Genomic DNA, 21,904 nt, shown 5'->3' with positions numbered 1-21,904 from the left:
ACGACAAGCTGTCAAGTTTAAGCGATGTACAACATATATCTAACAGCTAGTCAACCGGACCAAAAGCAGACGAGACTCGGATCTTGAGTCGTGAGGCACCCTGTAGTCAAGATGAAGCTTCGCTGGCAGTCTTTCTTCTGCATCCAAGTACTCTTTACCGTCTTTCTGCATGCCTTGACCGTTCGTGCAAATCCAAATCTTCTTTCGGAACTATCGCCATGCGCCGTGAGTCGAATCAATCCTTACTGGGAGTGAGAGCCCCATCACTGACTAACCTTCGCAGCTGACTTGTCTGGTGAAAACTGTACCGGAGGCAGATTGCGAGCTGACCGATATAGCCTGCCAATGTGCAAGTAAAAACCTCACGCGGCTGGCAACAGAATGTATGCTCGAAGAATGTACCATCGCCGAATCACTAAGTAGGTTAGCCTCTGATTCGAAGAAAGAAAGTAATCTGATCCTTAGAACTTGTGCAAATCGATGCAATCCAATGCGACTTGCCTCATAATAACCGCCACGCGGTAATCGAGGTCTTTGCTATCCTGACGCCTACTGTCACGTTTTTCATGCTCTCCCTCCGTCTGCTGTCGAGACTCTGGACGATAGGCCGTCTATGGTGGGATGACTGGTTCCACATCGTTGCCGCAGTATGCTCCTATCTTGATAGCAATTGATCATCTCTGATTCAAATACCAGGCCTTCGTCATTCCTCTTACAGTATTTGCCTGCCTCTGTTAGTCGCCTGTGCTGTGTGCTTGTCTTCTATGCTTCCATTCCTGACCATGTAGGTGCTAGTCATGGCTTCGGATATCATCTCTACGACATCGATTTCACTTCTGTCTCCCAAGCATCGGACTTGCTGTTCTGGTGTGAGTACCGCTCAACAGTTCTATAAGGTGTAAAAGTCGTGTCACTGACCAGTCAGTCTATCTCTGCCAGATCTTCTGGGGTCTTGGTATCTTCTTCGTCAAGCTTTCCATCCTATGCCTTTATTTGCGCGTCTTCCCAGACGCCAGGTTCCGTCTGGCTGTCTACATCTCCATGACGGCCCTAGCCATCTCCGTCCTGACCCTCCTGGCAATGACTGTCTGGCAGTGCGACCCGATCGACACCCCGTGGACGCTCGACTACGCGCGCGCGCACTGCCTCAACATTTCCAACATTGCCTACGCCAATGCAGCAGTCAACATCGCAACCGAAGTAGTCATTCTCATCCTCCCCTTGCCTGTCTTGCACACCTTGCGCGTCACCGGACGAAAGAAAGCGGCTCTGTACGCATTGTTCGGTGCCGGATTGCTGTAAGAGCACCCATGTGAAATACTGCATCTCTAAGCCGCGAGTCCAATCAGTTCAGTACAGTACTGACTCAATAGTGTCATTGCTATCGCCTCCGCCCGGATTCCAACCCTCTCCCACATCGCAACATTCAACGACCCCACATACAACAACGTCCCCGTGTATGTGTGGACGTGCGCAGAGATGACGGCCGTGCACGTCTGCGCCGCGGCCCCGGCCGTGCGTTCGCTCGTGAGTCGAGTCAAGAATGAGGTTACAACAAGAACAGCAACGAATCGGACGGGACAGGACTTTAGTCTGGACCCGTACGTGAAAAAGACTACCATGATTACCACCACGACTACCACTGCGACTACGTATTCCTCGAACAAAGCAGCCACGGTTTCGACAACCGGGAGAAATACATATGACGGTGCACGCCCGCCGAGTCCGTACTCTCCGTTTCAAAAACGGAGATCGAGCGTTGAGATGGATGCAGAGCAACAGCAGGAGTACCACGAAATGGAACTCCAAGAATTTCAAACCTCAGCACAGCGGTTCCCGCACAGCTTGTTCGGCCTGGGCACATGTAGTCTTGACGCCATTTCGGAGCGGGCCGAAGGAAGGCATAGTATAGAGGATGCATCCTCGGAGGAAGACTGCGAGCATGGACAGTCATTTCTGGACGTTTGAAAAGTCTGGAGTCTCTCTTGTTTCTATCTCTAGGAAAGAACAAGAAGAAGAAAAGAGAAAGGGGCAGCCTTCGCGGCCATCTACCACGCATGCCGCTCCACTGCCAGCCAAAGTGACGATGCGCGACGGCTGCCAAATTTTCACTCCCGACTTGAACAAGGCATTGAACTTGAGCGAGCAAGCAAAAGCTGCAGTTGGATGCTTATCGCGGTGCAAATCCCCCGAAAAAGATATGCGTCTTGCGCTGGGTCTTAGTAAAGGCGTGCGTGCAAAGCTGAAGATCCAGTTGGTCGCAGAGATACCGACGTGGCCTAGAAGATGTCAGAGGATACAATAGAAAAAAGCAACAATAACCATGCCAGGTGAAAACACAGACGATGACAAAAACTCAAGAACCACGATGATAGCCTTGGCAGCTCTATCCAACGCAGAATGGTGTTCTTGTCTATCTCATGCCCCAGGATATTAGCCAGCAGTGATGAAGTGGTAGATCGTGCAAAGGGAATTGACGATTTGGATGGAGTAACGAGATGAGGGAGATGCCATGTTTAATAACGATGGAGGATCTTGAAAATAAGTTTCCTAGGAATGTATAAATACCATAAATATTGTGATGTTATCTACGCCAGAAGACACTCTTCTACTAATCTAAGCTGTCGGCTCCATGGAAATGAAGTATATTATGAATTACGTAATTCATTAATTCAGCAGCAGACATTATATACTGGAAACCTAGAAAGTAAAGGTTCCCTGCAGAGGCAGATCGCGACTCGAGCGCCCCACGGAAACCACAAACGGGCCCTCCTGCAACAACCAGTCCTGGGCGTACACATCCCAGATACTCAGGTCGCGCCGCGTGACGTGGAAGTCGATTTCCACACTCTCGCCCGCGGCAAGGTAAAACTTCTCAAAGCCACGGAGCTGGCGCACAGGAGCGTTAGGGATACCCAGGTACAGCTGGGCGACCTCTGCGCCGCCCACGTCGCCCGTGTTGCTCACCACGGCGCTCACGGTGAGCAGCTCGTCCCACAGGTGCGGGTTGCCGCCGGGCTCGGTGGTCGCGGCTGGCGGGTAGCTGCTGGTCGAGGAATTGGATGAGGAAGACTGCTTGATGGTGAGCGAGGAGTAATCGAAGGTGGTGTAGGAGAGGCCGTAGCCGAACTCGAAGCGCGGGGTGATGTTGTAGGCGTCAAAGGCGCGGTAGTCGATGAGCTGGCCCTCGGTGAAGTTGGCCTGTGGGAAGAGCCAGAAGATGCCCTCCGGCAAGGCCGGGTTGAGCAGGTTACCGTAGTCGGTCTCGTTGTGGGCGATCGTGTAGGGCAGCTTGCCCGACGGGTTAGCCCGGCCGTAGAGCACGTCGACGAGAGCGCGGCCGGAATCCTGGCCCGGCAGATGGGCGATGATGACGGCCGTCACGTTCTCGTGGTCGATCCACGGGTCCACTAGGCGGATACCCGCGTTGTGTACGACCACGATGGTATTGGCGCACTGGTCGGCCACGTTGGCTACCAGCTCGTCGCTGTAGTCGTCGTACAGCCCGCGTCGGTCGTACCCTTCACCCGCGTAGGCGTTGATGAACACCAGGCACGCATCGCTAGTCGGGTCGATCTCGGGACTCTTCGATACCGTGTCCCACAGCACCGAGGTGCCGTCCTCGTACGCCTGTCGCTGGATGGCCGACAGAGGGGAGTCGATGTATGCAGGCGAGTTGGTGCCCGAGCCGCCACCCACGGTGAGAGTGCGGTTGATGATGAGCGGGTTGTCCGCTGCAGTCGATTCGCTGGGGATGTCCATTGTTTCGGGTGTACGCGCATCGTAGCCAAAGATGGAGAGCATGTGCGGCGACTTGAGCGGCAGCGCGTTGTTCACGTTCTTCACCAGAACTTGACCCTCGATCGCAGCCGCTAACAGGGTGCTCTTCTCGTCTGGCTTGGTGGCAATCACCCGCTGGTGTGGCGCATAGAGATCCTCTGCCATGCCGATGCCGGGGGTCGGAAATCCTTCGTCCTGGCCAACGAGATACCAGGTCGCCATGATTCTACCATATGTTAACTGAACGCTACCCGACGAAGACATGCAGTAGACTCACCTGATGGCCATGTCATCCAAGCGGGAGGCCTCCATACTACCGTTGGCGATGGCGGTGGTCAGGTTCTTTCCCCAGAAGGAGGACTGCGGCATGGCCATGTCGAGACCAGCATTGGCCGAGGCGATGCCCGTGTGCTGGGCGCCCCAGTCGGTCATGACATAGCCCTGGAAGCCCAGCTCTGTCTTGAGCAGGCCGTTGAGAACCTTGCTGTTCTGGCTGGCGTACGAGTTGTTGATGCGATTGTATGAGCACATGACGCTCGCCGTGCCCGCACGCACTGCATCAGCAAACGGCCACAGATACAGCATGTGCATTGTTTCATCGTCAATGTTGGACGACACCGACTGGACCTCCTGGCCTTCCGAGTTTGTTTCGGGGCTCCGGTTGGTTTCTTGTTCGTACCCGATCATGTGCTAGGTTTGAGTCAGTCCAAAATGTTCCTATAGTGAGTTGATTTGTAGTACTTTGAGAGAAGTTGCAACGCCCGACGATTGCAATCCGTCAACCGTCTCGTACACCATCTGCCCGGTCAGGTATGGATCCGCCGCAAACCCTTCCCAGTTGCGTCCATCACGGACCATGCGCCCCAAAGGACCGACCACGGGGCCCAGAATGACATTGACACCCTTGGTATAGAACTCGCGGCCCATGTGAACGCCCCGTCCGTGTGCTAGCGAGCGGTTCCAACTGTAGACTGTGAGTAATGGGGAGGGAGGAAGGTAAGAGGGACAGAAGACTAACGTTGCAGCAGTATGCACGCCACTCGCCCATCCATTGACATAATCTGTGCCTCTCTAAGTGTATCAATTAGCTTCTGCGGGCACACACCGGCCTTCCAGAGGGATATCACCCACCAGGCCATTCTCGGCGTCATTAACGCAGAGACCTGGGAATCCCAGGCGCGAAATGGCAGTGATCGTCCCGGAACAACCGTTCTGTGACCATGTGCCAGCAGTCAGGTTGACCTTTTCGTCGTCCGTGAGCTGGGCGACAAAGGCTTTGGCTTTGGCATACGCTCCTGCCCATTCTCCGGCACCTGTCCCTTGAGCTGTTATCGGTCAGTCAGCGCGATTTCACGAATCCATTGAGGGGAAGACGCATGGTCTAGTTGCGAAAACATACGAGACGGATACACAGGAGGGGATTCTCCGTAAAAGTAAGAGTCCTCGGTGATATTACCAGTGGCCAGAGAACCACCGGCCAGACTCAGCCCAAGCAGAAGCGCCGAAACCGTTCCCGCAACCATGTCTACTCTCCGGATCGTCCTCGTCGCGAATTGACTTAGAATTGGTGATACTGGGGTGCTTCGGGGACAGCTCCATCTAGTTTATATACCATTGCCGATCCCTAATTCGCGGCGTGAGGGGCGCGCTCGCTCTCGCTCTCCCATCTCACCACACAAAAAGGTATCTAGAGCTTCGGCATGCACCAGTCAGACGAATGGCATCATTCCGCCCATAAACAAGCACGCCCTAGTGTGGGAAAATTCTGATCCGCAAGTATACGTCCTCGCAATGTCTGTTCGCTGACCGACTCCCGGTAGGAATCCGGAGCTAGCCATTGCCCTAGCAGGAAACGATTGGCAAGGAGATCCCGTCCAGGCACTCTTCTCCGAGGGAACAGCCGTTGCTGGTGACGCATCCGCGTGTGACCTCTGCGGGGTATCTCCGATTATTGTCCGCAGTGGATGATCACACGGTGTCGGGGCGACAATAGCCCGCACTCAATAGAGCTGCTGGAGATATGAGGTACAAGATGCGTTTTGTGTACAAGATGCATTTTGTACTCGACGCAGATCTCACTTCATTTTATCTTCTCCTGCGTTCCACTGTCAACTCTCTTCAGTTCTCGTGGACGGAACAGTCTCTGTCATCCTCATCTGCTAGCAGACCCTGCGTGCAGAAGCAGGGTTCAGACCTGGTCGGATCGAGAACGGATCCGATGCGAGTGGGGTGCTCACTGTGGGGAATGGGGAACCTGGTCGGGAGATCCAAGCTTCGAGTATGAATACCTCTCGTGGTTTTGTCTCTGGTGATTGTGATCTGTGGTCTGTTATGCTTAGCAGAGACACGCGTACGTCCGGCAACTGCAGTCGAGGAGAGGGAAAAGGAGGGAAAGAAGGAAACAGGCGATTTTGCAGTGTGCGAGAGACTAACCGGAAGGGGAAAGGGCCAGGCTAGTGGCCTGAAGATTAAGGCATTCTTTTGCCTGAGGTCCAAGGCATGCATCAGGCAGCGATTCAGTCACTTGACCTGATCTTCACCGAAACAAACGGAGGAACGCGATTCTTTCCAGCTTCTTCTCAGTTCTTCAACCCCGGCTCGAGAGAGCAGACGGAGGAGCAGAGGGGACAGAGGGAGATTATGATATGACTACAAGTCGACGACAATGCCTATGACAGTCGCTGGACTGTAGAGGAGTACAGAGCGAGGAGTACGCTCCTGAATCCTCGCCTCTGTCCTCTACGGAGGACGGTAAACACTGCTACGTACGCTCTGTGACTGATCTAACTCTCCTCTCGCCTAGGTCTTGGACTTGTCCACCCGCCGAGTTGCACAGGGAACAGAAAAAGCAAAGATGCCAATCAGAAACAGCGAGCGCGGCGAGAGTGCAGGTGGCTGAAGCGACCTTCTTCACCCCTAACGCTTTTTTCTGTTTTTTTACCCACAAAATCTCTCTCTCTGTGCGTTTGTGTGTGTCCCTCTCTCGTGAGAATTTTCAACAATCGTGAAAAATGGGCCAAGGTGTGCTGTCGGTGGTCGAACAAGAGGTGGGATCTCTCCGCCGGGAGTACAAAACAGAGCAGTACCGAGGACTACTGCGGATTCTTATCCCGGTACGAGGCGAGAAATTCAAGCCGGATACCGTGACACAGTATGCGAACCGCATTCGCAAGATCCGCAAGGAGATTGAGGTCTGCTACCCGGCGGCTCCCCTTACCGACGGGCTCTGGAGCCATCTCTTTCTCGAGGGCTTGGGACACGAGTACCACGAGTTCGAGCAGAACATCTTCACCAGACGCAGCCTGTTTGAGGAGGTGAGCGGGAACGAGGGTGGTCGCTCGATGATCACCTTTGACGAGATCGTCAAGGAGGCCGTGCAGAAGGAAAAACGACTGAAAAACAATGCCCTATCAACGAGGGAGCCTCGTCCTGAAAGGAACCCGTCTCCTAGGGTCGAGATACCGTCGCCACGAGGAGAGCGAGCAGAACGAGCAGAACGAGCAGAACAAGCCTCCCCCGCAACCAGTCCAATCGACCACGAGCCAGACACGACTGTGGACCGTCCAACCCGCTCACAAGCGCGACGGACGGGTGCCCGATCTTCCAACTCCCGGGCATCCCGTTCGCGGGCACCTCGTACACGCCGCCGAACGATCACCCAACGTGAGGCGGAAGAAGACGACACAGCACGCGAAGTGCGGTTACCGTCTATCGATCTGGGTAGCCAAGATTCCCTCTCCTTCCCTGCCTCTGAGCCTGCACCCGAGCCTGCGCCTGCGCCTGAGCCTGAGCCTGAGCCTGAGCGTGAGACCGAAGTTCCGAGCATCCGGAGCAAGCCACTGTCGACACCCCGCAATGACCAGCTCGCGACTCCTCCAGGCAGTGATGAGCCCGAAGCTCCGAGCAGTGATCCGCAAGACCCGGGTAGTAGCATGCCAGTGCTCACTGAAGACGGAGAGAAGATTCTAGACCGAATCCTACAGCAAGAAAAGGAGCTGGAGCTGGAGGCGAACAGGGACGAGACCATCTGGACAGCGCGGGGGCGGCCCAGCGAACAGCGACCCCCGAGCAAACGCAAGTCTCCCTCCGTGGAAGCGCTAGACCGCGAACCGGAGAACTTCCCCAAGAGGCAGAAACGGCGGAAGAAGAACCGCCGCCACCACCGCGGCACCCCCGACCGCCCGACCACGCCCCGAATGAAAGACGAGTCGCCGCCGTCGCCGTCCGACCGTCACCAAACGGCTCGGTGGCGGTCCAACTCGATGTGGTGCACGCCCTACTCGCAGAGACCGAGTCCTCCACCATCACCGTCGCCGAAACCAGTGGCCTCCTCTCCGACGCCCGTGCAAACCCTGCTGAAGCGAGTGGAGTTGCCGACGCCCGTGCAAACCTTGCCGAAGCGAGTCGAGTCGCCGACTCTCGCGACCAACGACGAGTCTACGCAGATCAGGGACCTCGAATGGCACGATCTGAACCGGGATTTCCGTTCTGACTGGGGGTTGTCTGACGTGTATGATCCGAAAGTCGACATGGACTGGCATGGCATCTGGGTCGACGATTGACCACACTTTACTCTATCTTGAGCACACTCTTTGCATGGCGGGTCTCGGTTTCTCAACTAATCGTTTCTTTTGTCTCGGCTTTCAGTCTAGGGATGTACGTATACAATAGTCATAGAGTTGAGAGTATACCAAGACAGTAAAGTACACTCGAGAGATCAATTGACCTCCCTCCCCGTCATAAAACGCATACTCGCTTTGACAATACGCAAAACAAGCTGCAGCTCCTCCTCGTCCCGCGGGGCATAAACCAAGACATACCCCGTCGGCATATGAAGCAGATTCGGCGCGTAGGAGACCAGACTTCCCCATCCCATGAGGGCATGGCGCTGTCCCCATCCCGCGGCGAGGACCTGTTTGGCGTCTGCAGGCGACAAGACGACATGCAGCGAGTGATCGCCCGTTGCGTGGATGTGGGCGAACTCGCCGTTCGTCCAGCGGGCGGCAGATGGTGTAGGCTGGATACAATCGGCCAGCCACATTGCTTCTGTGTGTCTTTCCAGATTGGAGGGGGAGATCCTGACGCTCTCCTTATTGGAGCTTGCCAGGGCCATGAACGAGCTCATTAGTTCCTACGATATCAGCAGAGGAGCAAGTACTCGTAGTGGGGGTAATGCAGCAAGGAATAAGGCCGTTTACCCCCCTCATCTGGTCTGGTGGAAACTGATCCATCTGTCTTTGTGGAATAGCATGCGGTCCTACCCTCGGTCTCTCGCCCTTGCGTTTCGGCAGAGGAGTCTCGAGATAGCTCTCAGTCTCGCCGCGCCGGATACTCGTGTCGTACATGGTGGTACTGAACATGTTCCACGAGAACGGGGTGACCAGGAAACGAGATAAGAGCCATCCGTAGACATTGTGAGGGGGTCCGCCAGGTCCGTACGAAAGGAACAGGTTGTAGTCGCGGTAGAGCTGGAGGGAGCATGCCAGCAGGGCTGTCGTGGCCGTGGCGGCCGTCAGCTGTGGGTTGCGGCGGACGAGCTGGACGAGAGCCGCGTAGACGTCGTTGAGGCGGTTCATGGTGTCGACCACTGAAGCCTGAAAGTGATGAGATGAAGGGGGGAGAAGGAAGAAAGAAGGGAGGAAGACGGTGGTTGCATCGGGGACGGAGGATGATGTCACGTGAGGGAGGTCTCCCCGACGGGGCCAATCGGAGGCAGATACGGATCGGATCGGAGAAGTCAAGTCCGTCGGAAAAGAATCAATAGAAGCAGGATATATAAAGTAGAAGAGCATGATATTAATTCATTACTTACTGTTTTATAATAGTTTGATAGTAGTTGATATGAATTAATCTGAAGTATAGCAGTAGTGAAGAAGTAGAATTATATTCCTCATGTTGATAGGAAGATAGTAAGGTCCTAGGCAGCTCTATAGACAGCAGTCTAGACTAGTTGTCCTATAGTAAGTAGTAGGTCAAAGGAGAATCTATCCTGTGAGTGTAAATAGTCTACTTGGTATAGAGAGATAGTATAAGGGATAGATTGAATATATCTTGGTATATTGGATCTATATCCACCTAAGTAGTAGGAGTATATACTGTCATTCACAAAAATGAAACTCTAGTACAACGAGGACTTGTACACGCATATGCTATGATTCTCGGTATAAGCTATTCACTCCATCCCCGAATACGCATTCAGCGCCAGCTGCCCCCCCAGATGGGCATAGAGGACATTGGACCCCTCGGGGATCTCCTCCTTGCGCACCATGTCGATCATCCCCGCCAGACTCTTGCCCTCGTAGACCGGGTCGGTGATGAAGCCCTCGGTGGCAGCGCCGAACTTGATGGCGGCGATGGTCTGCTGGTCGGGCACGCCGTAGACGCCCGCGTGGTAGCGGTCGTCCAGCACAATGTCCTCCTCGGTGATGTCCTCCTCGCGCAGGCCGATCTTGACGGCCGTGACGCGCGCGATGCGCAGCACCTGCGCAAACGTCTGCGGCACCGTCGCCGAGGCGTCGATCCCAATCACCTTGCGCGGGCGCGAGCCGTTCTTCACCTGCGCCAGCTTGAACCCGGCCACCATCCCCCCCATGGTCGACCCCGTCACCGCACACACAATCACCGTGTCGAAGAAGACGCCCAGCTCGCGCTCCTGGGCCTCGACCTCAAACGCCCACCGCGCAAACCCCAGCCCGCCCAGCGGGTGGTCCGACGCCCCCGCGGGGATGTAGTAGGGCTTGCCGCCCCGGGCTTCAATCTCCGCGCTCAACGCCCGCAGCGTCGCCTTGTGCTCGATCCCAAACGGCGACGGGTCCAGCCGCGTGTCCGCCCCCATCAGTCGCGACAGCTGGATGTTGCCCACCTTGTCGTACACAGGGTCCTCCCACGGCACCCACTTCTCCTGCACCAGCGACACCTTCATCCCCAGCTTGGCCCCCACGGCGGCCACCTGCCGCGTGTGGTTCGACTGGTATCCGCCGATGCTGACCAGGGTGTCGCATCCTTGCGCCAGGGCGTCCGAAGCAAGGTACCTGACATTAGCACGGAAACAGATATCCACCAGTCTACAGGCTTACTCTAGTTTTCTTGTCTTGTTCCCTCCATACGCCAACCCGGAATTGCAGTCATCTCGCTTGGCGTAGATGTTCACTTTGCCGCCCAGCGCGCGGCTGATGTTGGGCAACGCCTGGATGGGCGAGGGGCCGAACAGGAAGGATTCCCGCGGGATGCTGGCAAACGGTTCAGGGAGCTCCATTCTGAGAGAATTGAGATGTTGTTGGAATAATGTCGAATGATTCCATGATCGACGAGCTCTTTATACCTGGAATGGGATCTACTTCTACCCCTCATGTTTTCCGACGGAGAACGGGCGAATCAGAAGTGGAGTTTACCGACGGAGACTCGATACTAGATAGTGGGATGATCTGTTGCTTGAAGTATTAGTATTTCTGATAAGCTGAGAATATTTTAATACTGGCTGGCGTCTTACCGTAGACATTGAGTGCTCTTATTCCGAGTCAACTGGAGTATGTAGTGCTTGTCGTTGTCTAGATGGACAATCCATTCCCGTTGTGAGGAGCAGTGGGCAGTCAACCACCCCGATAAGCAAAGTCGTCCATGGAAGGCATCTGCCATAGGTCTGGAAACAGAAAGCTTTCCATCGAGGGAAAAGACATTGTCTCAGGGAGGAAACCAGGAACGTATCCATTCGCTTCCATTCCTTCAAGATTAACACCTGGTGCGGGCTGCTGCTCCTGCTGCGCGGCAGGCAACGGCGTCTCTATGCCGTCTTTCTGAATACTAGATGCTGCTTCGTGGGGGATGCGTCGCCAGGTATGTAGGAAGGAGCTGTCGCAGAGCTTGTCGACGACCGCCCCGCACTGGCCCAGACAGATGTCCGCGAGGTCCCAGTTATGGGTGTCTCTCGCGCGGCGCAGCAAGTCCACGAGCGTCTTTGCGCTGGCGACGCATTCCTGCGCCGTCTCGGCGTTGTCAGCTTCCAGTGCGCAGCGTAGGATCAGCGTGGCGGCCGAGGTGAAATGGTACGCCGTGTCTGGAGGTTAGCATAGATTAAACACAAAACAAGCCTGGAGATAGTTACATGGTAGCCAGAAGGCATCCATCTCATTACGGGTCAGCGAGACGACAAAGTCGATGACTGCTTGCGCTGCACGGCGGCACTGGGATTGATGGTAGGATCTTTCTTCTGTAACATCTGCCTCTGACCGGTGGAGTTCCTATAGCATGGAGAGGTGACCGTTAGCCAAAGCACAAAGAGGGCATTTCTAAGGAAAAGATGACTACCAGTAAAGCAATCCGACACAGACACATCTGTACCGCCAAATACGACAGCTGCAGACTCAACGCGCCGGCCGCCAAGCGGTCCTGCGCGAGACTGCCCGGCCGCAGCCAGTCCGGGAGGTCCTTCTTCCACTCGTCGAGGGCGGCCTCATGGCGGCGCAGCTCGCTGAACGAAGCATCCGGCGTGCTTTGAGGATGTAACGTGTAGATCATGGGCAGTACGTTGCCCAGGAGGACAGTCAGACGGCATAGAGCAATGAAAGACTGCCCGCCCTGCCGACGAGCCGTCGAGACGGGGGTTCCATCCGAAGAGGCGAGAAGCAGAGTATCTGCATCAGGGATGGGAACATCCCACTGCGAACGGTGGATATGAGGAGGGGTGCCGTGCGACAGACTTACCCTAGAGGCATGAGAACGCTGAAAACGCTGAATGCGTTGAATACGCTGAAGACCGATAGAAAAAAATGTATATACATACCACTGATCATGGATAAACACTGCCCACCAAGTCCGAATACGCAAGCTAGTCTGCCGGTGATCCAGCCCCCATCGCGACGGGTTCCGGTTCAGCCCTAGACTCTGCGACAGAGCAACGACACGGCCGGTGTTGACGGCGTTGTACTTGATGGAGGTGATGGGCCGGCCCGCGAGATCGAGCACGCAGGCGAGGACTGTGGAAAACGTAGGCGCCAGGAAGTCGTCGTTGAGCGCGCTGACGGCCAGATTCCACAGGTACCGCACGTCAGGGAGTGGACGTCGCGAAGCCGCAATGACCGGCGAGGCAGACCACCAGACCAGCGCACCCGCGTACACCTCGCAGCCCAGCGTGTGCGGCAGCATGTCCTGCGCGTAGGCTTCGCGTACCGTCTCCTCGTCCAGCACGGGGAAGGCCGGGTGCACGCGCTCCCAGTAGAGGGCGCTCAGCTCTGCGCCCAGCGGCTCGACGATCTTCTCCATCGTCTCGAATTGCCGGAAACCCGCCGTCCCGTTGCCAGACGGCACCACGTTGCGCTGCCGCGGCACCTTCATGTACACCACCGGGTTGCGGCTGTCGTCCGAGTACACGCTGTACGGGTTCGGGTGTGTCTCGTACTGGCCCAGCACCTGTGCGTCGCGAGCCATCGCAGGCCCAACAATGTGATCGGACTGGGTACCGTCATCTGCTCCTGCTGCTGCTGGTGCTGCTGGTTGATGACTCTCCCCAGCATCACTGCTCTTCCTCAGTCGTTTCCTCGCTGTCACCGGTCTGGACACAGTGGACATGCCTGTACGCGAACACTCCGCCCCATGCATCCGACACAGGAGACACGGCTGGTCAGCAACATCCTGCGTGCATCGACTCTTGCGTCTCCGGCAGAAATCGCACGCTGGGATCTTGTGCGACCGGTACGGGCGCGTCGTGCCTGGCAACGGCATGTCACTTTTCCGATCGCTTGCCGGGAAAGTAGCTGCTGTCCTGCGAATTATTAGCTTGATACTGATTATTCATTGAAGGGAAGTACCTGAGAAGAATCTCTTGATGGAAAGAAGGAGACCGTTCGCTTGTTGGTTGATTCTGACTCGCAACGAGGAAAGAGCAGGGGGTCATGTGATTGCTGCCTCAGGCAGAGATACTGCCTCAGGCGCGGTTTCATTCACTCAGTACTCGTCTTTTCTACTTTTTACTTTGTTATTGTTAGTAGAGAATAATTGTCCACATTATAAGCAATTGGAGGTTCACTTAGGATTAATAGTTATTATTACCTCTGGTTATTTGGCTAAGTGGATATTGTTGTCTTATATTTCTCTAAAATGTATATTTCCAAGCATCGTATTCTATTTACAATGCAGATATATTGATGCTAAACAAGCTTGCAGAAATCTAGGTCATATCTATCTATACATAATCATGGCAGCCACGAGTTGGCCTCGACAGACACCCCAGCCGTGGCGACGATATCGCGCACCGACTTGCCGACGGAGAGGGTATATTCGCCACCAGAGAGCTGCCAGCGGGCAGTCGTCTCGTCGAAATGAGCCAGCTGAGTCGTCGAGAAGCGCACGACGGCCGTCTTGGTCTCCCCCGGCTGGAGAGGAACCTTGGTGAAGCCCATGAGCTCCTTGACGGGCTGTTCGGTTTGCGTGACAGTGGAGCCAGCATATACCTGGACTGTCTCTGTGCCGGCTCGGGCGCCCGTGTTGGTGACCTCGACGGACACCTCGATGGCGCCGTCGTCGAGTTGGCGGGCCACGGCGGTATCCGACCAGGCGAACTCGGTGTAGGACAGCCCATAGCCAAAGGGGAAGAGCACCGTCGCGCGGGTGGTCTCGTTGCGGTCGTAGTGTCGGTATCCCATGAAGACGCCCTCTTCATAGGTGACGCGCAGCTGGCCGTCGATGACCTCACCAGGGAAGTTCCCGTACGCGGGGGCGTCCTCGAGCGCGTACGGGAAAGAGACAGGCAGCCGGCCAGACGGGTTGACGGCGCCCGTCAGCACGTCGGCGATGGCGTTTCCAGCCTCCTGGCCTGTGAACCAGGCTTGGACGACAGCCTGCACGTTGTCCAGCCAGGGCATCGCGACGGCAACGCCCGTGCTGTTGACGACAACGGTCTGGGCGTTCACCGCGCTGACGGCCTCGATGAGCCGGTCTAGAGACCCGTCAGACGGCAGGTGGAAGCTGTGCTGGTCCTGGCCCTCGGTTTCCCAGTCGGGTGTGTGGCCCGTGAAGACGATCGCCAAGTCGGCCTCGCGCGCGACCTGCACCGCCTCGGTGAGCAGGTCACGGTCGTGGTCTTCCTCGGTCATGAACCCGAACCGGAAGCCCAGGTAGCCGTCGAACAGGGCGAAGCCGCTATCTTCCGTTGGCCGTTCAGTGTGGATCTCGATCTTGTACGTCTGCCCAGCCTCGAACCGGAAGCGCGTCTCGGGCTCCTTGAACCCGCCCAGCATGAACGCCATGGCATCCGGGCAGTTGAAGTCCTGCTCGTACACTTCCTTGCCGTCAATGAACAGCTTCGACCGCCCCAGTCCGCTCATCGCCAGGTAGTGCGTTCCCGTCACGGTCGGCGTGAAGTGTGCCGTTGCCCGGCAGTCATCGTACGTCTCCTTGATGAAGACAGGTGTGTACGTTGACTCGGCGACGTTGGTCTCGGTCGGTGCAGTGCTGCCGGCCACTGTCAGCCGCAGAGTCCAACCAGGCTGGCCCTTCTCGTCAACCACGTTGTCCTTGAGCACGGGGAGCTGGCGGAAGGTGTGTGCTCCTGTTTTTGTTAGCATGTTGCGATAAGAAGAAGAAGAAGAAGAAGAAGAAGAAGAAGAAGAAAAGAAATACCTTTCGAGTAGACAAACTCCACCTCGTCACCCAAAGCAGCCTTCAAGCCCTCCTCGGGAGTGACGCGGTAGTGGGCGTTGACCGAGGCGCTGCCACCGCCGTGGATGAGGGCCTCGCGGGCAAACCCCAGCAGGGCGATCTTCTTTTTGGGCAGCTTCTCCGGACGGATAGGCAAGACCTGGTCCTTGTTCTTCAACAGGACGATTCCCTGCGAGCCCACGGCGCGGATCAGGGCCTGGTGGTCCGGGCGGTTGATGGCCTGCTCGTCTGGAATGGTCGGGTCGACGAAGCAGTTCAGACGCTTGAGGAAGTCGAGGACGTTCAGCGCACGCTGGTCAATCACCTCCTCGGCGAGCTGGCCGGAGCGCACGGCGTCCGCCACCTGGGCAACCGCCCGGGCGCGGGTCGGCCCCGGCATCTCGAGGTCCAGGCCGGCCTGCAGCGCCTCGATGGTGGAGTTGGTGCCACCCCAGTCGCTCATGACGAGGCCCTTCCAGCCCCAGTCGCCGCGCAGCACGCGCTGCAGCAGGTACTCGTTTGAGTCGGCGTGGTGGCCGTTGAGCAGGTTGTACGAGGTCATGATGGCCCACGGCTGGGCCTCCTTGACGGCGATCTCAAAGGGCTTGAGGTAGATCTCCCGCAGGGCGCGTTCCGGCACGGTCGCATCGACCGTGAAGCGCGAGGTCTCCTGCTCGTTGGCGGCAAAGTGTTTGATCGTCGCCGCGACTCCCTTCTCCTGCAGTCCTTGCACGTACTGGGCGGCCATCCTGCCTGCCAGCAGCGGATCCTCGGAGAACGACTCGAAGTTGCGACCTCCAAGTGGGTGTCGGTGTGGGCAGACGGTGGGAGCGAGCCTAGACGAGAGCTGTTAACAACGTCGCTTTCTTTTCCTGCTTCCTCCACCGGAAAAAAAGAAAACATACAGTGCCCGAGCGCCCTTACTGCGCGCCTCATCTGCCAACGCATTTCCAACAGCCTTGGCCGCATCGACATCCCAGGTGGCCGCCAGGAGAACCGACGCAGGGAAACAGGCAGCGGTCGGCCCGCCCTTAAAGGCAGCTCCTCTGGCGCCGTTGGGGCCGTCAGAGACCTTGACGGAAGGCACGCCCTTCTCGGGGATGGGAACGGTCTGCCAGAAATCGGCACCTGCCAGGAGAGAGATCTATTCTGTCAGCTCAGGAAGAGAGAAGAGCAGAGGCAAAGAGCGGAAGATACCTTCTCCTCCAAAGTCAAGCAAGCCAGAACGGCCGCAGTGTCGACGTCTTGAGGAATCCCAGCGTCGCCCATGATTGTGTATGCAAAATCCAACCGTGGCGAGATTTTCTTTCCAAAGAAACCATCCACCAGGGGGCTCTCCTCCTCTTCCTTTATACCATTGCCCCAACGCCCACCCTTCTTGCCCACTTCTTCTTGCCCCCCATCTTCGCAGGCACGCGGGGTTTACCCGAAACCACCCACCGATTGCCGGAGTTCTGCCAGGCGGTAGGCTGGATGGTCGGGCCGACCGTCGTCAGAGAGTGGGAAACGGCGTGGATTTGCAGCAGTCGGAGAGTCGCAGCTGGCAGCAGTGGAGTTGGGGCCGGTGAAGGGGCTCGAAGGAGGCAGGTTGGATGGCGGTCCAGAAGTTGCGGTGGGGAGGAGACCGGCTAAACTTCGGGAGTTGTCTGGTCATGTGAGGGAAGGAATCATAATATTCGCCTCAGGCAGAAACCCTAGGCAGATGTATGCCCTAGGAATCAGGCAGCACTTCCTGTACAACTTGAGATAGCTTGTCAACTTTGATGGCGGTGATGAGGGAGAAAAGGTTAATATAGTAGAGTCGATCATTGAATAAGAGAAGGCAGTGGAGGACTGATATACTATAGAGTAAATAGATTAAGCAGTCCTGCCCGAGCCACTAGAAACAACCAAGTGGACAGAAGGTAGAGATGCCGTGCTGGACGAGACACTGCCTAGACCATTCAGCTACTAATAGTATAGTTATTTAACCTTAGTTTCTGTGGTCAAAAGACATCAGATTTTATACAAGAGTCGCCTGATGCTAAAGACATGGCAGATGAAGGTTTTATATGCCTAGATAGGAGACCTAGTGATCATAGGGGAGTGATGATGAGGGCAATGTAGCATCAAGCTGGGCTTCGATGTCTTTAGTCGCTTGCATATTTTGGTCAGTTATGTTCCATTGAGAGGGATGTGTGATGGGTAGCAGTAGGGAGGGACTCGCCTGATATCTTAGCCAGGTACCTAGTTTACCACTTTACCTAGCTATTGATCTTTTCACAGCCAGATCGGCCCATCACTAAAAATCTGGAGGAGGTGCAACTAAGGGGTACTACTTAGAAGCATAGCATATACCTAGGTCAGGCCATAAGAACAATGGCTTTATATTCCATGAGATATCTTTTTAAGAGATATAATTCTAAATAATCCCTTAATTTCTAGATACTATAATAGTCCTGTATATATTAGGATGCTATTAATCAGCCATTTATTACCCTTAAATATAAGTAAAGCTTTAATAGGCATTTCTTTAAGATAGAAGGTGGTAGAGGTGGCCACCTAATAAATATTCATTTGCTTTAATATTTTCTTCTCCTTTTTAAATGAGAAACATGCTATATCATTAAGGCACTACTTTCTCTTATTCTTCCCCTCATATACACTGGTAGTTATGAGGTAGATACTTAACTTAAAATTCTTCTTTTTCATGTGTTACAAAGTTGGAGTATCACAACACCCCCTTTCCTTGAGATTCTTATCTTTTATAATATAATATAATGTTTTATTAACAATCTAGTTCACTGTAAGAGATAGCCTCTTGATCCTAAATTATGGCAAGCATCAAGAAGTGGTTTCGGAAGAGAGTGTCAGGGAAGAAAGACGAGCCATCCCCGCTCAGTCAACTGCCCCTTCTCCCGGCCCAAAGACCTCATTGTCTCACCCCATCGGCCTCATCTGAAGATCTGACCTCCTACTATCTCTTCAATTACGGAAGCTTTGGATGTCTTCCACCAGAGATACGCCGCGAGATCCTTATCTTGGCGTTTGGCGCGCGAACGATCCACGTCGATCTGTCATTCGGTTATCCTTTAATACGCGAGAACAAACTGAAGAGACCTGGGAACCATCTCGCTCCGCGCAGGACAGATAAGGACACACATTATGGTATCGGCTCGGACTTGGTCACCAACAATCTTATGCCTCGTCGCTGGCAGTGGCTCAGCTGTGTCTGCCATCGATCACCACCAACGCTGCCAGAAGGCTGCAAAGCCACCCCGCTACCCTATGATGACGAATGCCTCAGAGCCACCTCTTGCTCTTATACGTTGGAGGACGGAACCCGCAAGAAACGAGAGAATCTGGACAGCTGCTTCATAGGTGTACTTGGATGGCTTCTTGCGTGCCACATGGCGTTAGTTGTTACCTGTTGTTTTTTTTTTTTTTTTTTTTTTTTTTTTTTGGGTCCTCATTGCTTCTTTTCGAAAAATGAATACTAATAGGTACGGCATTGCAGATACACAGAGGGCATAGATGTTTTGTTCGCGACCAACACGTTCCACTTTTCCAGGCTAGAAATATTGGAGAACTTGCCGGGTCTATTTCTCCGCCAAAGACTTGCTAGAATTACCTCGCTTGAGATTAACTGGCACTCCCAAAAGTTGAATGACAGGACAGGCCATTATGTTTATTACTTGGTGTGGCCATGGCAGCAGATTCCAGTGGGCGAGCCATACACCCCATTTCATAATTTGTGTCGACTGATTCCCGACGTGTTTCCACACGCTCATCACCTCTACATCTCATTTCAAGACTTCCTCTTGGAGCCCAGGGGTGAAATCTTTGAGACCTTTGTGGTAGAGTCAATCACACTGCGCCCCATCGAAGAGATGGTACGAGTGCTGGGATCGGGGAGACAGGTCAAAGTCGCTCTCCCAAAAGAGGCCTTCGGTATCATGCTGACAAGGAATCGGGAATCTCACGGAAATGACCTGATCATCGAGACGGACAAGGATAATCGGCACCAAGTGCGGGTCTGGAAGGCGCTGGAGCCTACCGGTGATTTGGGTTACTGGATTGCCCCTGGATTGGATACGTTCTTTCCAAGGTATCAAGCTGACGAACATATCTTCAGATTGTAAGCCACAGTGTGAAACGTTTTATAGGTTGCAAAAATCTGCCTAGCATGCATGGCAGCCCTGACATGAAGGGGCTAGCCCCCCGGGATCACCAACACATCAAGGCTAAGTTTTGGCTTTATTTGATAGATGTGTGAATGCTAGAGAAGGCTCAGACCACTCGGCCATAAGAAAAGTGTTTAGAAAGCCATATATTATTCAAAATTGGTTGACATGATCCCCTGTCTTCTATTAATCATGAAGGTACCGGCGTGGGTGGACCAGTCGAGATAGTCCCTCTTGGGCCTGATATGCCAATACAGTACCAACTCTTCTGCCATAGCGATGTGCAGCTCTTCCCGACGCCTGGATTCCATGAATAGAAGTCCCTTTCATCATTCAGCTTCCACTTTCTCTTTTTTTTATTTTTGAATAAATGTAAGATGACTTACGAAAGTGAAATCCCTGCGTCGGTAGCAATATCCTGACAGTAAAGATCTGCCGAGTCATCACCCCGATACCAGAATCGAACACACCCATCTACCATGCCCGGCATGATGGGTGAGGGCGTTGTGACTGCACTTCCACTCGTTGTAGCTGTAGGGGGCTTGGAAGTCGTTGAGACGGCACCGGTGATGGTAGTATACGACTCGGATGTTGACGTGGAGATGGTTGTACTGACGCAGACGTAGTAGTCTGGCGTCAAACCGGTGCATTCATTCCCGGCGGCTGGATTCCAGTTGTAAAAGTCGATGGAAGAAACCCCCGATTTGGAGATGATGGAGCTGCAAGTGTCACTCGATGAGACCAGCCAGAACCTCGTGCAATTGCTTGCGATGCCGCTTTGTGTTGGCATTGAGCCCGGGCCAGTCGTGGTTGTTGGCAGAGGAGATGTCCGGGTTGTTGCTGTGCCAGGAACTCCCACGCAGTAGTATGTTCCCTGCTGGATGCGCTGGCATCTTGATCCGACGCTCGGATTCCACGATATGAAGTCTGCTTCAGATAATGTGCCGAAAATCAGAGCGATGGTCGCACAGTCGTCGTTGATCACGGTCTTGTACCACGAATTACATTGCGCAACAGTGTCAGTAGCCGTTGGGGAGGCACTTGCGGTGATAGTGGGCGGAAGGGGGAGATTGCTGGAGTCAAAGCTGGCCACACAGTAGTAGTAGCCCTCCAGGAGACCTTGACAGTTGTTCCCGAGAGCAGGGTTCCAGTCAAAGAATTGATCCTGGGTGATGTAGCTATACCGGTCTAAGACGATGCTACAGGTATCACCCTGCAGGGTTTAGCAGACTGCCTTGTACATCCCGAGTAAACATACCGCTTGAGCCTGGTAGAAGTTCTGGCAGCTGCTGGGAATGCCCAACTGCTGCGGACTGGCAGTGAAGTTGGCGATAATAGTGGTTATTGTCGGCGTGTAAAGAGTTGGCGAGGGAACGTTTGCATTGGTAGCACTCGTGGACCAGTAGAAGCTGATACCGGTCTGGGGCTGGACTCCCACACAGACATACCAGTTGTAATAGAGGCCACTGCAATCGTCGCCCAGGGTTGGGTTCCATTCATGACTGGAGAAAGAGATCAACTGTCAGGGGGCTTTTTCTTTTCACTAAGCATTTTGTCACTCACAGTTGATCTAAGCTTAGCCGGTTGCTGTACTGATTCACAATCCTTTCACAAGTATCACTAGCTCCAATCCAGTGCCAGAAATTGCAGTACCTTGGCTCACCCCCCAATGTATTGGTTGGAGGATAGGCCGTGGCTGTGACCGGCGCGGTGAGGTTGTACGGCGTCACAGAGTGACGGATGGAGTAAGGAGTAGTCGTGATACTAGAAGTGACAGTAGGTGAGGTTGTGTCTATGGTAGTTGATATAGTGGATGTTGATGTAGTTGATATTGATGTTGATGTAGTTGCAGCTGAATTGATCCCAACACAATAGGCATATCCAGCCCAGAAATTGGTCAAACAGTCAGTTGAAATTGAGGGATTCCATGCCAGAAAATCAGCGGCAGTGATACCAAACCGCTTCTCAACAGCTTCACAGTAGTCACCAGACACCACAGTGTAGAATTCAACACAGTTGGAAGCAATACCGGGGAGAGTTGGCCCCTTTGGCGAAGAGTCTTGAGCTACTGCTCTTAAAGCCAGGAGAAGAATAATAGCTATAATGTGAAAGGCCATTCTCTCTATCTCATATGAATAAGGGATGGAAAGAATGCTGACTGTAGATGAACCGACGGCCTAAATATTGGCCTCATTGTAGAGAGGACTATAGTCCGCCCTCACACAAGGGTACACACAGAATGACATGGTATCTGAATGAGAGAATATTCCTCAACTCTCAGCAGCTCCTCTCTGTCCGACTAGCAACCCTTCTTATATCATATAAAATAA

The 21,904-nt window shown here is 54.3% G+C and overlaps 9 protein-coding genes across 9 annotated transcripts; 3 read left to right on the top strand and 6 right to left on the bottom strand.

The window, feature by feature from the left end:
* Positions 1–111: 111 nt before the first annotated feature.
* On the top strand, positions 112–1,968 carry ASPZODRAFT_20320 (hypothetical protein; the record flags this gene model as incomplete). The annotated part of the gene is made up of 7 exons (XM_022727570.1): positions 112–225; positions 284–419; positions 466–647; positions 697–733; positions 789–869; positions 926–1,298; positions 1,374–1,968. The coding sequence occupies 7 exons, from the start codon at positions 112–114 to the stop codon at positions 1,966–1,968; spliced, it is 1,518 nt and encodes a 505-aa protein (XP_022577059.1).
* A 732-nt stretch (positions 1,969–2,700) lies between these two features.
* On the bottom strand, positions 2,701–5,303 carry ASPZODRAFT_76651 (hypothetical protein; the record flags this gene model as incomplete). The annotated part of the gene is made up of 6 exons (XM_022730112.1): positions 2,701–4,006; positions 4,058–4,470; positions 4,522–4,744; positions 4,799–4,851; positions 4,912–5,105; positions 5,180–5,303. 6 exons carry the CDS (start codon positions 5,301–5,303, stop codon positions 2,701–2,703), a joined length of 2,313 nt encoding a protein of 770 aa, XP_022577058.1.
* A 1,076-nt stretch (positions 5,304–6,379) lies between these two features.
* On the top strand, positions 6,380–8,514 carry ASPZODRAFT_137178 (hypothetical protein). Its single transcript, XM_022724234.1, has 2 exons — positions 6,380–6,531; positions 6,584–8,514. The coding sequence occupies exon 2, from the start codon at positions 6,792–6,794 to the stop codon at positions 8,340–8,342; it is 1,551 nt and encodes a 516-aa protein (XP_022577057.1). The 5' UTR covers positions 6,380–6,531; positions 6,584–6,791; the 3' UTR covers positions 8,343–8,514.
* On the bottom strand, positions 8,498–9,356 carry ASPZODRAFT_76577 (hypothetical protein; the record flags this gene model as incomplete). The annotated part of the gene is made up of 2 exons (XM_022730103.1): positions 8,498–8,911; positions 8,979–9,356. The coding sequence occupies 2 exons, from the start codon at positions 9,354–9,356 to the stop codon at positions 8,498–8,500; spliced, it is 792 nt and encodes a 263-aa protein (XP_022577056.1).
* Positions 9,357–9,670: 314 nt separating this feature from the next.
* Positions 9,671–11,035, bottom strand: ASPZODRAFT_155227 (hypothetical protein; the record flags this gene model as incomplete). The annotated part of the gene is made up of 3 exons (XM_022726186.1): positions 9,671–9,697; positions 10,046–10,811; positions 10,857–11,035. 3 exons carry the CDS (start codon positions 11,033–11,035, stop codon positions 9,671–9,673), a joined length of 972 nt encoding a protein of 323 aa, XP_022577055.1.
* A 334-nt stretch (positions 11,036–11,369) lies between these two features.
* Positions 11,370–13,497, bottom strand: ASPZODRAFT_76489 (hypothetical protein; the record flags this gene model as incomplete). The annotated part of the gene is made up of 4 exons (XM_022730092.1): positions 11,370–11,833; positions 11,882–12,017; positions 12,082–12,481; positions 12,560–13,497. The coding sequence occupies 4 exons, from the start codon at positions 13,495–13,497 to the stop codon at positions 11,370–11,372; spliced, it is 1,938 nt and encodes a 645-aa protein (XP_022577054.1).
* A 343-nt stretch (positions 13,498–13,840) lies between these two features.
* On the bottom strand, positions 13,841–17,063 carry ASPZODRAFT_137174 (hypothetical protein). Its single transcript, XM_022724233.1, has 4 exons — positions 16,609–17,063; positions 16,317–16,555; positions 15,394–16,247; positions 13,841–15,322 (listed from the first exon to the last, which is right to left on the bottom strand). The coding sequence occupies exons 1-4, from the start codon at positions 16,678–16,680 to the stop codon at positions 13,968–13,970; spliced, it is 2,520 nt and encodes an 839-aa protein (XP_022577053.1). The 5' UTR covers positions 16,681–17,063; the 3' UTR covers positions 13,841–13,967.
* A 1,161-nt stretch (positions 17,064–18,224) lies between these two features.
* Positions 18,225–19,582, top strand: ASPZODRAFT_29093 (hypothetical protein; the record flags this gene model as incomplete). Its single annotated transcript, XM_022728167.1, has 2 exons — positions 18,225–18,805; positions 18,908–19,582. 2 exons carry the CDS (start codon positions 18,225–18,227, stop codon positions 19,530–19,532), a joined length of 1,206 nt encoding a protein of 401 aa, XP_022577052.1. The 3' UTR covers positions 19,533–19,582.
* ASPZODRAFT_162157 (hypothetical protein) lies at positions 19,304–21,820 on the bottom strand (the record flags this gene model as incomplete). Its single annotated transcript, XM_022726561.1, has 6 exons — positions 19,304–19,519; positions 19,777–19,897; positions 19,961–20,787; positions 20,833–21,076; positions 21,138–21,619; positions 21,797–21,820. The coding sequence occupies 6 exons, from the start codon at positions 21,818–21,820 to the stop codon at positions 19,502–19,504; spliced, it is 1,716 nt and encodes a 571-aa protein (XP_022577051.1). The 3' UTR covers positions 19,304–19,501.
* Positions 21,821–21,904: the final 84 nt, after the last annotated feature.

This window comes from Penicilliopsis zonata, assembly GCF_001890105.1.
Source record: "Penicilliopsis zonata CBS 506.65 unplaced genomic scaffold ASPZOscaffold_27, whole genome shotgun sequence".
Lineage (NCBI taxonomy): Eukaryota > Fungi > Ascomycota > Eurotiomycetes > Eurotiales > Aspergillaceae > Penicilliopsis > Penicilliopsis zonata.
Note: the sequence above shows the minus strand (reverse complement) of the source record. Positions and strands in the feature narration are given on the sequence as shown.